This window comes from Chrysemys picta, chromosome 4, assembly GCF_011386835.1.
Source record: "Chrysemys picta bellii isolate R12L10 chromosome 4, ASM1138683v2, whole genome shotgun sequence".
Taxonomy (NCBI): Eukaryota; Metazoa; Chordata; order Testudines; family Emydidae; genus Chrysemys; species Chrysemys picta.
In genome coordinates this window covers 81,822,615-81,838,882 of record NC_088794.1, presented here as the reverse complement: position 1 = coordinate 81,838,882, position 16,268 = coordinate 81,822,615, and the positions used below count along the sequence as shown (strand labels likewise).

The window sequence follows — 16,268 nt, the reverse complement described above, 5'->3', positions numbered from 1 at the left end:
CAGTGAAAATGAGATAGGATCAGAAGAGGCTAAAATAGGGAAAGAACAAGTTAAAGATTACTTGGACAAATTAGATGTCTTCAAGTCACCATGTCCTGACAAAATGCATCCTAGAATCATAGGCGCCAACTTTCCCCGGCACTGGTGGGTGCTTGCACCCCCCCGCCCCAGCCCCGACTCCACCCTTGCCCCGCCCCGATTCCAACCCTTTCCCCAAAGTCCCCCGCCCCAACTCCACCCCCTCCCTGCCCCTATTGGACCCCTTCCCCAAATCCCCACTCCGGCCCCGCCTCTTCCCCGAGCATGCCGCATTCCCGCTCCTCCCCCCTCCATCCCAGCCATGTGAAACAGCTGTTTTGTGGCGCAAGCGCTGGGAGCTGGGGGTGGAAGCGGGCACGCGGCCTCTCAGGGGAGGAGGTGGAGGTGGGGCGGAGCTGAGGCGGTGGTAAGCTGGGCAGGGCGGCGAGGAGCTGCCGGTGGGTGCAGAGCACTCACCAATTTTTCCCTGTGGGTTCTCCAGCTCCGGAGCACCCACTGAGTCGGCGCCTATGCCTAGAATACTCAAGGAGCTGACTGAGAAGACATCTTAGCCATTAATGATTATCTTTGAGAAGTCATGGAAGATAGGAGAGATTCCAGAAGACTGGAAAATGGCAAATATAGTGCCCATCTATAAAAAGGGAAATAAGGACAACCCAGGGAATTATAGACCAGTCAGCTTAACTGGAAAGAAAATTGAGCAAATAATTAAGCAATCAATTTGCAAACATCTAGAAGATAATAAGGTGATAAGTAACAGCATGGATTTGTCAAGAACAAATCCTGTCAAACCAACCTGATAGCTTTCTTTGACAGGGTAACAAGCCTTGTGGATGGGGGAAGCGGTAGACGTGGTATATCTTGACTTTAGTAAAGCTTTTGATACTTGCATGACCTTCGTATAAACAAACTAGGGAAATGCAACCTAGATGGAACTACTATAAGGTGGGTGCAAAACTGGTTGGAAAACTGTTCCCAGGGAGTAATAATCAGTGATTCACAGTCATGATGGAAGGGCATAACGAGTGGGGTCCCGCGGGAATCAGTTCTGGGTCCGGTTCTGTTCAATAGCTTCATCAATGATTTAGAAAATGGCATACAGAGTACACTTATAAAGTTTGTGGACGATACCTAGCTGGAAGGGTTTGCAAGTGCTTTGGAGGATAGGATTAAAATTCAAAATGATGTGGACAAACTGGAGAAATGGTTTGAAGTTAATAGGATGAAATTCAATAAAGACAAATGCAAAGTACGCCATTTAGGCGGGAACAATCAGCTGCACACATACAAAATGGGAAATGACTGCCTAGGAAGGAGTACTACAGAAAGGGATCTGGGGATCATAGTGGGCCACAAGCTAAATATGAGTCAACAGTGTAACACTGTTGCAAAAAAAAGGCAAACATCATTCTGGGATGTATTAGCAGGAATGTTGTAAGCAAGACATGAGAAGTAGTTCTTCCGCTCTACAGCTGAGGCCTAATCAGCACAGAGGAGTATAGTGCCCAGTTCTGGGCACCACATTTCAGTAAGGATGTGGACAAATTGGAGAGAGTCCAGAGAAGAGTGACAAAAATGATTAAATGTCTAGAAAACATGACCTATGAGGGAAGATTGAAAAAATTAGATTTGTTTAGTCTGGAAAACAGACGACTTAGAGGGGACATGATAACAGTTTTCAAGTATGTAAAAAGTTGTTACAATGAGGAGGGTAAAAAAATATTTCTTAACCTCTCAGGATAGGACAAGAAGCAAAGGGATTAAATTGCAGCCAGGAAGGTTTAGGTTGGACATTAGAAAAAGCTTCCTAACTGTCAGGGCGGTTAAGCACTGAAATAAACTGCCTAGGGAGGTTGTGGAATCTCCATCATCGGAGATTTTTAAGGGCAGGTTAGACAAACACCTGTCAGGAATGCTCTAGATAATCAGTCCTGCCACAAGTGCCGGGGACTGGACTAGATGACCTCTCAAGGTCCTTTCCAGTTCAATGATTCTATGAATTGGGACCCAGGTAACTAACAGTAGACAAAAATGTGGACTGCTTTATTTATCACACAACAAGCACTGGTGTTTTTGATGGCTGGATGCTTATTCCTAAAGGCAGCAAATTAAACAAAGACTTCTTGTAAAGAGACCTTCTGGATAGCTTTGACCCCAAATCTGAATTCTTAATTTGGTGGGTTGCTTTTTTAAGTGGATGTATTGCTCACAAGTGGTAGATTCAGAGCCTTCCAGACTGAAGTTTTATTTATCTATAGAATAGGTGCATCATCGGCAGTGGCACTGCAAGGTTCTCCAACACTGCACCCACTGATGGGCCTCAATCCGACCTGCAAGGACCACTTCTGTCAGTAAGGATAGTTTCATTTCAATGGCCTATTGAATCTTAGTTTTAGCAAGAGAGAACAAACACCTGTGCTGATGGGCTATGTGAGGAAGTCCCCTGGAAAGTAGACCCCAACCAACACTTCATTTCACACAAGCTACTAAAGACCTATCAGGTAGTGATAACTTTTGATCACTACTAAGGTGAGATTGGACTTGTTGTTCTAGCAATGAAGATCTGGGCTGCATACAAATAGGCTATTAGGTGCTCTTTGGTACAGAATATCCTCTGAATCACAGAAATGTGGGGCTGGAAGGGACCTCAAGAGGTCATGTAGTCCAGCCCCCTGTAAACCTAAACCAGGCCTAATATGTGTTTGTCCAATTTCTTCTTAAAACCTCCAATGATGTTGATTCCACAACCACTCTTGGAAGCCTAGTTCAGAGCTTAACTACCCTTCTAGTTAGACTGTTCTTCCTAATACCTAACCTAAATCTCCCTTGCTGCAGATTTAGTCCATTATAAGAATGTCATGTGGAATTGTGTCAAAAAAGTCTTACTAAAAATCAAGATATATCACATCTACTTCTTCCCCCTATACACTAGGCCAGGAACTCTGGCAAAGGAGGAAATTAGGTTCAGTTGGCATGATTTGTTCTTGACAAACCCATGCTGGTTATCACTTATAACCCCATTATCCTGTAGGTGCTTACGAACTGATTGTTTAATAATTTGTTCCAGTATCTTTCCAGGTATCGAAGTTAGACTCACTAGTCTATAATTCCCCAGGTCCTCTTTGTTCCCTTTTTTTGATAGGCAGATAGTATGTTTGCCCTTCTCCAGCCTTCTGGGGCTTCACGCATATTCCATGAGTTCTTTAATATAATTGCTAACAGTTCCGAGATTGCTTCAGCCAGTTTCTTAAGTATTTTAGAATGAATTTCATCAGGCCCTGCCAACTTGAATACATCTCACTTATCTAAATATTTTTTAACAAGGAGAAAAGAATGAAAGCCAAAATGGGGAAAGAACAAGTTAATGTTGCATTGAATCCATTACCAGATGGAGAAGAGCCGCTCACTCTAAAAAGGATTACTTTTCTTGAGAAACATGACTAGTGCTGTATAAACCACTGTGCAGACAAGTAATCAATTTATTAATAGTACTGATTTTAAAATGGCTTTAAATAAACAACCCACACCTCTCTCAAAGAAATAGTTTTCTTTTTTAGGAGTTAGACTGGCAGTTGCCCACGTATTCACTGAAGACATGTGAGTTTCACAGAATCTCCATTTGAACAAGTGAGCAAAAGGTAAATGGCATTTCCTTACAAGAAAACTGAATGAAGGATTCACACAAACTTATTGTGAAGACAGGCCACCCCATAAAATTGAAGATAACAATGTTTATTAAGCTGGGATATTGCAGTTCTCAGTATATTCATGTTGCACCAAGATATTTTTGTTTTTGAAGATGTAAACAAAGCCTATAATTCATAACCTGGAAATAAAAAGTTTGAGAGTTCTCTTAGTTTTGGACAGTCAATCTCTAACTAAATAAATCCTTGGTCTTCTTGATTAGGGAAGTGGGGTTAAGAAAAGTCTTATGCATCTTTCATGGTACATTGGCAGAGCAAAGCCAATTTCATCTTTCCCACAGGTTTGCTTACAAACACAACCAGATAGCAATGAAGCCTTTTGAACTCATTTGCTTTAAACAGTATTATCTCCACACACAGCCTTTTCAAAGGCTATGAGTGAATGTTGTTGGTTCCCAGCATGTTGGAGTTCAGCTGGAATGATAGGGAAAGAAAAATCTTTAATGTTTGTAAACAAGCTTCTGTTGAAGTGCAAGTTAATCTCCAGACTACAGATGGACAGAACAGTTGTTCCTTGACTGAGTACATTTCATTTAAATGGTCAAGAAACCAGCTCTGCTAGGCAGGATTAATATTACTACACCTGGGGGAATTCTGCACCACTGCGTGTGCGCATAAATAATAAGCCGTACATATTTTTAATAATTTGTGCAGAAAAAAGCTTCTGCTGGAAAGTTGTGCTGTGGCAACAGAACAGCACAGCAGCTGCCCGCCAGCTAGAGAAGAGAAAGAGCCTGCCTTCTTCACAGCAGCTGTCAGGCCAGGTCAGGAGACAGGGACTATGGGGAGACAGACAGCATGGGGCTGCTGGAGCGGGGTGGGGGTCAGATGGGGGTTCATAAGGGCTAGTGGGGGAGGACAAACTGGGGCAGGGGCTGAATGGGAGTGGAGGCAGAGGGCCACAGGGTGGAGGAAGGTGCAGGGCCACATAGGGATGGAGGTTGGCTGAGTGGGGGCACAGAGACACATAGGGGCAGGGGGAGTAGGTGCAGGGCCACATAGGGATGGGGGAGTGGGTGTCTGTGGAGGAACACATGTAGAACAGGGAGTGCAAGGATACATGGGGACACGGGCAGATGTGCCTGACTGAATGGGAGAGGCTAGGGGTCAGCCAGGGTCTGCATGGGGGAAGCTCCCTAACAATCCATCCCCGCCCCTGCAAATAAATAGTGTTGTTAGGTTTTGCTGGGATATAAAGGGTTGTTTTATTAATATGAGGCCTAGTGTGATAAACTTATGCTAAGGATTGAATTTAGGTGAACTAAACAAGACCCAAGGGCTTAACCCAATGTCACGAATTATGCCTTCTCATTCTGTGTAACAAACAAATGAACACAGAAGGACAGGCACGCTGCAAGATTATGAAAGTTATTTTGAAATAAGGGGATGGTTTGGGGGCATCTGTATTGTTGTAACTAGGTAGTTAGATCACATTGACAGATCTGATTTATTAAGAAATTGACTGATCTAAATGCTTAGGTCACTGATCAGAAGCAAAATTACAGAAATCTGGAATGCCACATATGGAAAATGGGTAGGCACCTACCTTACTATGGTCATGAACCATATGCACACGAGTAGTTACATAAAGGAGGTGGTACAAAAGATCTAACCAAATTCTCTAAAATTTGGGTGCAGAGGATTCTTGAAACAGTGCCAACCAATTTGTGACTTGCTCTGATGTGCTCCACTGACTGAATTCTATATTTGTTTTCCATAAGGTTTAAGGATATGAGAGTATGCTATCCATCCTAAAACCTCTCTATCTGCACATTGCTTTGTATTTGGATATATTCATGAGTGGACTGATTTGGTTGGTCATAAAAGCCTTTATAGATGGAATATGCAATAGAGACCAATCTCCCAATCAATGAAAATCTTCTGTGTACCCACCTATCAGGGAGGGGACCGGAGCTAAAACAATACTAATTATCCTCGTACAGACATATCCTGTACTGCCTTTTGGGATGAGCTCACATAAGATCGGTGAGAATGCTCATGGCCTAAGTGGAGTAAAGTGCACAACTAAGTAGAGACAGGAAGAATTTAGAAAAAGTAATAGGTATATCAGAAAAATTATCCATTTCTTCTTTCTTCAAGGAAACAGTGCCTGCAGGAAAACTTTTCATTTTCTGCCTCAGATGGATGTGCTGTTCAGCAAGCACTTCAATGGGTTTTGGTTTTAAAGATAACTCAGCAACTTGTCCAGATGCATTAAGCAGTTTAATTATATTTGCTTGGAGTGGATTTTTGGTTGTCCCATGCTGCCATAGGATTCTTTTTAGCCTAAAGTAACAAACATTCAGAGACAGAAAAATCCCATAATGTCAGGGGTTGGGGGGGAGGGGCGAACAAAACCACTCCACACACTGGAAAATAGCAAACTTTCTTTTGTAAGACTGTGTATGTGATACGAAGAATTAGGCTAAAACATCAATTTCTGCATAATTTAAGAACAAATTGCATTTAACCTCTGATTATAATATATATATATATATATATATATATATATATATATAATCCACTCCATATATATATTAATCCACTCCATATATATATAAATGGCACCTTCTTACGGCAGAGATGTGCTTACTGTGTATATTGGGCATATCTTCTGACTTTAGGGACTAAAATAAATCTTCATTGCTTTTTTTTTTTGAACTTATGTTAGCTGTGTTGGCTCTGCAGGACTGAGCTTGTGCATCAGGATAATTATTAATAATGTTCCAATCAGTGACACCAGTGTGCACAGCCACAAATGGCATAAGTGTCCCTGAGGGCACACACTGAGGAAAATGGAGTAGACTGGATACATAGGTTGAAGTACAAGACCTGAATAGTTACTTACATTACAATAGTGGCTAATCTCCCATTGTCCTAGATCCTATACAAACACAAAGGAAAACACATAGTCCCTTCCCCAAATAGTTTACAGTCTAATTTGGCCAACGCAACCTTTATTGCTGGGGAAGATGCATGAGAAGATGAGAACTCTGCTTGATGCCAGATTGTGTCTGCAGAGAAGATAGGAAAGTCAGTTGTGCTTGTAAATAGAGCATATCTGACACAAAGTCATTAAGGAATAATGAACATGAAAATCCACAATGCCGTTTTTAGTCACTTTTCAGGGTACTGTGAAGATAACATTCCCAAATCAGAACTGATACAGTGCTGTTTTTACAACCCAGGCCGCTCTAGTGCCTGCCTTGACCACTGCACATAAGCACCCAGAAAGTGAAATTGGCATGACTCTGGTTAGCCCATTGCTATTGAGAGCCCTAGGACGGCCATGAAACTGGCAAGTTTGGAACTGAGCTGTTTGGAAAGGCTAGGAGCAGCAACAACAGATGCAGACACTGGAGGTGGAGGACTTTAAAAGAACCTATGAAAGATGTAAAGATTGTCCACACAACTCTTTTCAGGAGGTAGTAGGAAAAGCAGGGGAGTCCCTCCCCAGGAAAACAGGAGCATAGGAAAGGGGTAAAGAAGCGAAGATAAACCTTATTTGACCTCCTAGCTAGTCCTATTTTCAGTGAAGAGCCTAAAATAAATCAATCTTCCTTTCTTCCCCACTAGACAGCAAACTTGTTCAAGGGGCAACATTATGCAAAACCAATAGAACAAATCATACCAAACTAGAGGGTTCTAGAAACTTTAATTTCTATAGCATCAAATACAAGTACCTCTGCTCTTCCCCATGCCCAAGCAGAACTCACAAATGAAATAGTAACTGACAACTATGAAGAAAGAAGACAATTGATACTTGCATGCTTCTTGGCCATTTGCTGCCAAATCACCTTAGAATGATCTCCTTAGAAGTCATAAGCTAAGCATAATTAAGCCTGATCAGTTACTTAGATGAGTTATTGACCAAGAAAAAAAATCAAGCATGCTACAAAAAACTGCACTAGTAATTTAGCCGCCTGAATCAGTACTGATTTAAAGGAGCTGTAGTGGCAAGGATTGATTTTAAGAGAACTCTTAAAGATGAGTCATAAAGATGAGAGCCTGACCACTTCTTGAAGGATGGGATCTTCAACAGTAGGGGGCGGATCTTGGAATCCTAGTCTGAAACCATTTTGGGTTAAATTTTGCCTTCCTTGCGTTTTCCTGCAATGTCAAGTGAACGTGGAATTCTTCCTTCTTTCTTTCCTATCCTAAACTATTAGGTAGCATTGCTGTGAGCTGTTTAAGAGCTACCACGTCCTGCCCAAAATGTGCTCACACACATTCCATTGACAGGTGATGTGACCCAAGTATACCTAGTTTTCAAAAAGTCTGCTGAGTTCTCCAAATAGAAGGCATTCTTTAAATGTCACGTCTAGAAGATCATTAACGGAAAGAATAGGTGAATTAAAGCCCAATAAAAGGGAGGCTACAATCCAGAGACTGTAAGCTTCATGAGGCAGGATCCGAGTCGTTACCTGCGTTTTGTACAGCAAGAGCAGCACAACCGGTGCTCCACAAAAGGGCGCCCTGCAAAGCTGGTACACTTTTCAACCCACTTCGCTCCTACGCGCCCCAGACGGATTAGCGGCAATTATAATAAACTAATGACATGCAACAGAATCCCAGCTGTCAGCGCCCTGCCCATCACTAACACCATCCCACACTTCGTAAATCAGGCAAAAGCAAGCACTGAATGCCATTAACCAGAGGCACCCTCGCTGCCTGCTGCTGGAGGGAGGCCCCTGCAGGAATGCCCCTCACTGCTCCTTGCTCCCCAGATAGCCTGGGGGAGACGAGCCTTCGCTCCCCACCTTCTGCTCTTCCTCCCCCTGCAGGTGGCCCCCGCGACCCCCCACTCCCAGAGCCCGCTTGCTGCCCAGCTAAGGAGGCGGCGACACCCATCCCTGCCCCAAGGCTGCGGGCGGGGAGCCCTGCACTCCCCGGGAGGGGCAGGAGCCCCCTACTCACCTTCATGCCGGCGCGCTCTTGCCCTCCCGCAGCTCGGGGCCGATGGAGCGCAGCAGCGCACGGAGCGGGACGCGACCGCTGCGGAGTCCCCGGCTCCTCCTGCCCGATGTAAACACAGAGCGAGGGGCGGGACAGAGCGCCATGGCAACCCGGCCGGAACCGGAAACGCTGTGGCCGGGCAGGCTGCTTGGGGCGCCATCTTGGGGGGGGGGAGTGGAAGAGGCGCTGTCATCAACGCTGGAGCCTTGGGCAGGAGCTTCTTCCGCGCACTGCGCCCTGGACATCCCCCCTCCCGGGGCACGGGCCCGTCACTGCTGGGAGTGAATAACCCCCCAAGCTCTTCCCTCTCAGATCTTGAGTCCCCCCGCTGGCATTGCACCTAGGACACCTCTTCTACCACCTCTTTCCTTGCCCCTTATGCTTTTGGGTACATCAGCTTCCTATTCCTGCACCTCCGCAGCCGCTGGGTAGCTTGTCAGGTGGGGGGATGATTTGCACTAAGAAAGAGCATTGGAAGTAGTTGGCACTGAAGGTTTATCCACTCGCAACCTTCCCTGGCCATCCACTAGCCTTCTGCCTTCCTGCCGAGCCACCTCTATCACTCAGCAATAAATAATAGTAAACCCATGGAGGCCTTTCCATGTAATGGTTACATGCTCTCAGGGTCAAAGGGCTTTTGAGATGTGCTATCCCACAGGAGTGAGGGCATGCTAAACTGCATTTTACCCTTAGCAATTGTTGCCCTTACACAGTCTCTTTCATTTTCAAAGAATTTCACAAACTTTAAGAACAGACAAATGGCCACCAATGGTCCATCTAGCCCGGTATCCTGTCTCTGACAGTGGCCAGTGCCTGATGCTTCAGAGGGAATGAACAGAACAGGGCAATTATCAAGTGATCCATCCCGTCATCCAGTCCCAACATCTGGGAGTCAGAGGTTTAGGGACACCCAGAGGATAGCGTTGTATCCCTGACCATCTTGGCTAATAGCCATTGCTGAACCTATCCTCCATGAACTCATCTTTTTTTGAACCCAGTTGTACTTTTGGCCTTCACAACATCCCTGGCAATGAGTTTCACTGTGCCTTCTGTGAGGAAATACTTCCTTTTGTTCGTTTTAAACCTGCTACCTATTAATTTTGCCAGGTGACCTTGGGTTCTTAATCACAGAAACATTGAATGGTAAGGTGCCTACCAGGCTCCAGGACAGGTGGCATTACCCCAGACTGATGCTGTATCCAGTGATTTGTAGTGGGGTGCTAGTCTACTGAAAGGGAGAAGGTCACCCAGTTTCAATATAATTTACCATGCCACCCCCCCTAAAAACTGTGAAATTCCCAGAAAGCCAATGAATCTGGTTACCCTTTGTAAATAGTGAGAAATCCAACAAGCCGTGCCTGCTTTTCATTAGTATTGTAATAATATTTTGCACATCTATATCATCTTCCAGCTGAGGATTTTGAAGCACTTTACAAACACAAATTAATTAAACCTCACAATGCCCCCGATATAAATAACTACTCCCATTTTATAGATGGCAAAATTGAAGCATATAGAAGTTAAATGACCTGTCCAAAGCCAAATAGGAAGTTTTTGGTAGAGCCAAAAATAGCACGCTCTTCTCCTGACTGCCAGTACTGTGCCTTAACCATCAAACCATCCTTTATGCCCTATATTTATTCTGATTTAATCAATACTACTACTACTCCATTAGACTATAATCCTTATTTCACCTAGGAATTGTTTAAAGATGAAGATGAGGGAATCTGGCAAGAGAGTTTCTAGAGTTCAAATTATTCTATCTTTCTTGTACAATGTAGTAAAGTAATTATGGGGCATTCCAGAGGACGTGTCTACGCTGATGATGGGTTCTGCAGTTATGTAACCAAAAAAAAAAATCTACATTTGTAAGTTACACTTTCATGATAAAGAGATTGCACTCTGGTACTTAGAATCATAGTATCATAGAATATCAGGGTTGGAAGGGACTTCAGGAGGTCATCTAGTCCAACCCCCTGCTCAAAGCAGGACCAATTCCCAACTAAATCAGGCTTGACAAAGCCCTGGCTGGGATGACCTTAAAAACCTCTAAGGAAGGAGATTCTACCACCTCCCTAGGTAACCCATTCCAGTGCTTCACCACTCTCCTAGTGAAAAAGTTTTCCCTAATATCCAACCTAAACCTCCCCAACTGCAACTTGAGACCATTACTCCTTGTTCTGTCATCAGGTACCACTGAGAACAGTCTAGATCCATCCTCTTTGGAACCCCCTTTCAGGTAGTTGAAAGCAGCTATCAAATCCCCCCCCTTATTCTTCTCTTCTGCAGACTAAACAATCCCAGTTCCCTCAGCCTCTTCTCATAAGTCATGTGCTCCAGCCCCCTAATCATTTTTGTTGCCCTCTGCTGGACTCTTGCCAATTTTTCCACATCCTTCTTGTAGTGTGGGGCCCAAAACTGGACACAGTATTCCAGATGAGGCCTCACCGATGTCGAATAGAGGGGAACGATCACATCCCTCAATCTGCTGGCAATGCCCCTACTTATACAGCCCAAAATGCCGTTAGCGTTCTTGGCAATAAGGGCACACTGTTGACTCATATCCAGCTTCTCGTCCACTGTAACACCTGGGTCCTTTTCTGCAGAACTGCTTCCTAGCCATTCGGTCCCTAGTCTGTAACAGTGCATGGGATTCTTCCGTCCTAAGTGCAGGACTCTGCACTTGTCCTTGTTGAACCTCATCAGGTTTCTTTTGGCCCAATCTTCTAATTTGTCTAGATCCCTCTGTATCCTATCCCTACTCTCCAGCGCATCTACCACTCCTCCCAGTTTAGTGTCATCTGCAAACTTGCTGAGAGTGCAGTCCACGCCATCCTCCAGATCATTAATGAAGATATTGAACAAAACCAGCCCCTGGGGCACTCCACTTGAAACCGGCTGCCAACTAGACATGGAGCCATTGATCACTACCCGTTGAGCCCAACTATCTAGCCAGCTTTCTATCCACCTTATAGTCCATTCATCCACCCCATACTTCTTTAACTTGCTGGCAAGAATACTGTGGGAGACTGTATCAAAAGCTTTGCTAAAGTCCAGGAATAACACATCCACTGCTTTCCCCTCATCCACAGACCCAGTTATCTCCTCATAGAAGGCAATTAGGTTAGTCAGGCATGACTTGCCCTTGGTGAATCCATGCTGACTGTTCCTGATCACTTTTCTCTCCTCTAAATGCTTCAGAATTGATTCCTTGAGGACCTGCTCCATGATTTTTCCAGGCACTGAGGTGAGGCTGACTGGCCTGTAGTTCCCCAGATCCTCCTTCCCTTTTTTTAAAGATGGGCACTACATTAGCCTTTTTCCAGTCATCCAGGACCTCCCCCGATGGCCATGAGTTTTCAAAGATAATGGCCAATGGCTCTGCAATCACATCCGCCAACTCCTTTAGCACCCTCGGATGCAGCGCATCCGGCCCCATGGACTTGTACTCGTCCAGTTTTTCTAAATAGTCCCGAACCACTTCTTTCTCCACAGAGGCTGGTCACCTTCTCCCCATACTGTGCTGCCCAGTGCAGCAGTCTGGGAGCTGACCTTGTTCGTGAAGACAGAGGCAAAAAAATCATTGAATACATTAGCTTTTTCCACATCCTCTGTTACTAGGTTGCCTCCCTCATTCAGTAAGGGGCCTACACTTTCCTTGACTTTCTTCTTGTTGCTAACATACCTGAAGAAACCCTTCTTGTTACTCTTAACATCTCTTGCTAGCTGCAACTCTAAGTGTGATTTGGCCTTCCTGATTTCACTCCTGCATGCCTGAGCAATATTTTTATACTCCTCCCTGGTCATTTGTCCAATCTTCCACTTCTTGTAAGCTTCTTTTTTGTGTTTAAGGTCAGCAAGGATTTCACTGTTAAGCCAAACTGGTCGCCTGCCATATTTACTCTTCTTTCTACACATTGGGGTGGTTTTTTCCTGCAACCTCAATAAGGATTCTTTAGAATACAGCCAGCTCTCCTGGACTCCTTCCCCCCTCATGTTATTCTCCCAGGAGATCCTGGCCATCAGTTCCCTGAGGGAGTCAAAGTCTGCTTTTCTGAAGTCCAGGGTCCGTATTTTGCTGCTCTCCTTTCTTCCTTGTATCAGGATCCTGAACTCGACCATCTCATGGTCACTGCCTCCCAGGTTCCCATCCACTTTTGCTTTCCCTACTAATTCTTCCCGGTTTGTGAGCAGCAGGTCTAGAAGAGCTCTGCCCCTAGTTGGTTCCTCCAGCACTTGCACCAGGAAATTTTCCCCTACGCTTTCCAAAAACTTCCTGGATTGTCTGTGCACCGCTGTATTGCTCTCCCAGCAGATATCAGGGTGATTAAAGTCTCCCATGAGAACCAGGGCCTGCTATCTAGTAACTTCTGCTAGTTGCCGGAAGAAAGCCTCGTCCACCTCATCCCCCTGGTCTGGTGGTCTATAGCAGACTCCCACCACAACATCACCCTTGTTGCTCACACTTCTAAACTTAATCCAGAGACTCTCAGGTTTTTCTGCAGTTTCATACCGGAGCTCTGAGCAGTCATACTCCTCTCTTACATATAATGCAACTCCTCCACCTTTTCTGCCCTGCCTGTCCTTCCTGAACAGTTTATATCCATCCATGACAGTACTCCAGTCATGTGAGTTATCCCACCAAGTCTCTGTTATACTTGTATGAGGTGAATTGAAAAATACTATATCTTTTATCATTTTTACAATGCAAATATTTGTAATAAAAATAATATAAAGTGAACACTGTACACTTTGTATTCTGCGTTGTAATTTAAATCAATATATTTGAAAATGTAGAAGAACATCCAAAATATTTAATACATTTCAGTTGGTATTCTATTGTTTAACAGTGTGATTAAAACTGTGATTAATTGCGATTAATTTTTATTGTGATTAATTTTTTTTAGTTAATCACATGAGTTAACTGCGATTAATCGACAGCCCTAATTTTTTCATAAACTTTATTTGTACATAAATATGTCTCTGTCATACTGAGGCAAAAAAAGTTTATTTGAATAAACACTTATGTGGGAGTGAAATCTAAAGTATTTGGTATTTGCTACACCTAGTAAAGCAGTAGATCACTCTCCCTCAGGAGCAAGAGAGAAGCAGGAAGTAATTGTGACTGATCACCCCCAGAGTCACAAAATCCTCCCTGAGAGACACTTCCTTTCCAGGGCTCTTTCTGGGTGATGCAGCTATGTGTTACTCTATACTCAGGATATTCAGTAAATGCTCAATCTGGCCCTAAATGTTTACACAATCTGAGACCAACAGAAGTATTTCAGTAAGAATGTTTTCAAAATAATTTTAATAGAAAGGGTTTGATTTTTATTTTAACAACTGACTGTTCCCCTGTTATGTTGTTAAGCTTACAAGCCTATGGGCAGGGAGAATGGTGAAATTCTTTACTGTAATGGACAATGGGGGGGATTTTGGAGGAAAGATCTGAGCAGATCAATTTTCAATATTTTTTTGTCAAAGTTGGTGGTTGGAGTTGTCAGAGATGCGAGTCTGAACAAAGAATGGGATCCCAAATTTCAGCACCACAAAAGACAATGCTTTCAATTACACATATTGTAATACAATCAGATAATGAATGTATATTGTAAACCAGTCTAATTGTAAATTAGTCTAAGAGATTATTGTTGATACTGTGCTTAAAGTCAGAACTTGAGGTCATATTTTACCTCTCCGGGATACCCACCTGAGTGCAGGTGACCTGTATTGTAAAACATAGTTGACCTACATTGTTGTGCCTGTTTACTTACACACTGCATTCAGCACTGGTTACTTGATGTCATGTATTGTACTGTGTGGCATTTGTACTGCCTGTCATTAAAATGAGAAATATTGCAAAAAAACAAGTGAAAATTGTATGCTATGTAATGGAGAAAGAATAAATAGTGGTAATTCATTGTGACAGGTGGTCATGGCCTGGTGGCAGCAGATTGGCAATATGCTAAAGAGCACTAGTACTACTGGCATTATTTTCAGCTAAATAACTTAACCATTAATTAGGGCTCAGTGCTTAGTAACCAATATTCACAACTTCCCAAGCAAATAAAGACCTACACACAAAACAAGAAACCATCCATCACCCTGAGAGAAACAAAGAAGCCTAAACTGCTCCCAACACACCTAGAACATTAGCAAACAAATAACCCAGTACCTCCCCGCAAAGAGAACAAGAAAAATGTAAACAGAGAACAGTTTTGATGGAAAAGACTAAAAGCCCCATTTAGTTCATCCCCTGCATTTTGGGAAGGAACATCTATGTTTGAATAAGTACATTACCACTTAAGAGACGATACTAAATCTATCTATCGTATATGGCCCCCATTACTGTAGTTGTCTGAGTACCTCACAATCTGCTTTTAAATGTATTTAGTCTCACAACACCTCTATGAGGCAGTGCTATTATCCTCATTTTACAGGTGGGGAATGGGAGCACTAGGGCCCACTGGACTACAGAGTCATTCTCACACTCTCTGCCTCTGGTCCAATGACTGTTCCATTCTGAATCAGTACTTAAATAGTCATTGGGCCAGAATGTGAGAGAGAAGACTCTGTTGTCTAGTAGTTAGGGTACCCACCTGGGACATAGGAGACCCTGGGTCTGGTCCCCCTGTGCCAATCATGCTTTCATTATATCCACAGTAGAACAGCTTCAACAGGAGAGATTGAGAGAGCCCACTTCGGAATATCACATAGTTCAGTGGTTAGGGTACTCACATGGAAGACCTCTAGTTTCAAATTTTTCTCCCCTCTAGTAGAGGAGGAGAATTGAACCAGGGTCTCTCACATCCCAAACAAGTACTCTTAATCTGAGTTAGATGTTAGAAAGTGGGTGATGGTAGAAGCACCCTCTCCTGCCATTTTGTGTGACATGATGCAGGCCCCTAACTCATTCCTGCAAGAGGTGCCTAAGCTGCTTGACTCCAGGTGGCTGGTTCCAGTTTGTAGGTCATTAAGCAGAGATAGGCAGCTCCCGGCAATTTAGATTTAGGTACCTATGTCCAAAAGAGAGGTGGGGCTAAGCACATACCCCTGTTGTCCAAATCTCCCATTGAGTAACTGAGGTGGCTCTGCGCTTAGTGTGCTGGCTTTTGTGAATTGCATTCTAAGGTGCCCATCATTCTCCATTCCTCTATATATGGAGTCTATGCATCTAACTCAGCTTTGTGTATCACAGCGTGTTCCTGTGATTTTATAGGAACTGCCCACTCCGGATGGCAATGTCTAAGTCCCTTCATGGCTCCTACCCAGAGAGATTAAGTGACTTGCCCAAGATCACATGGGAATTCTGTGGCAGAGAAAGGAGTTGAACATAGATCTTCCAGCTCCCAGCCTAACACCAAGGATGTCATTCGTCCATCCTTCCTCTCTACACGCTGATTACTACTGGGCTTAACATACCCAATAAATCATAACAATAAAAAAGCCCAATTACTTGCTAGGCATCCTTTGTTTTCAGCCACTGAACTATTCAGCTGTACAGAGGGGAGCCACCAAGCTACAGCACCAGAGAAATATGTTCAGAGATCCAGGTGTGTCTATCTCTGCTCA

General features: G+C 43.8%; 1 protein-coding gene across 3 annotated transcripts in view; it reads right to left on the bottom strand.

Moving 5' to 3' along the window:
• LOC101950900 (transmembrane protein 263-like) overlaps positions 1-8,826 on the bottom strand; it is a 317,383-nt gene extending 308,557 nt beyond the window's left edge. Inside the window, exon 1 of one of the 3 annotated variants that reach the window (XM_005302228.5) lies at positions 8,661-8,826. In XM_005302228.5, coding sequence (XP_005302285.1) covers positions 8,661-8,666 — 6 coding nt within the window. In that variant the 5' untranslated portion in view covers positions 8,667-8,826. The remainder of the gene's footprint in view (positions 1-8,660) is intronic. The other 2 variants (XM_042849190.2, XM_065592813.1) reach the window with 2 other exon arrangements.
• Between the last annotated feature and the right edge of the window lie 7,442 nt (positions 8,827-16,268).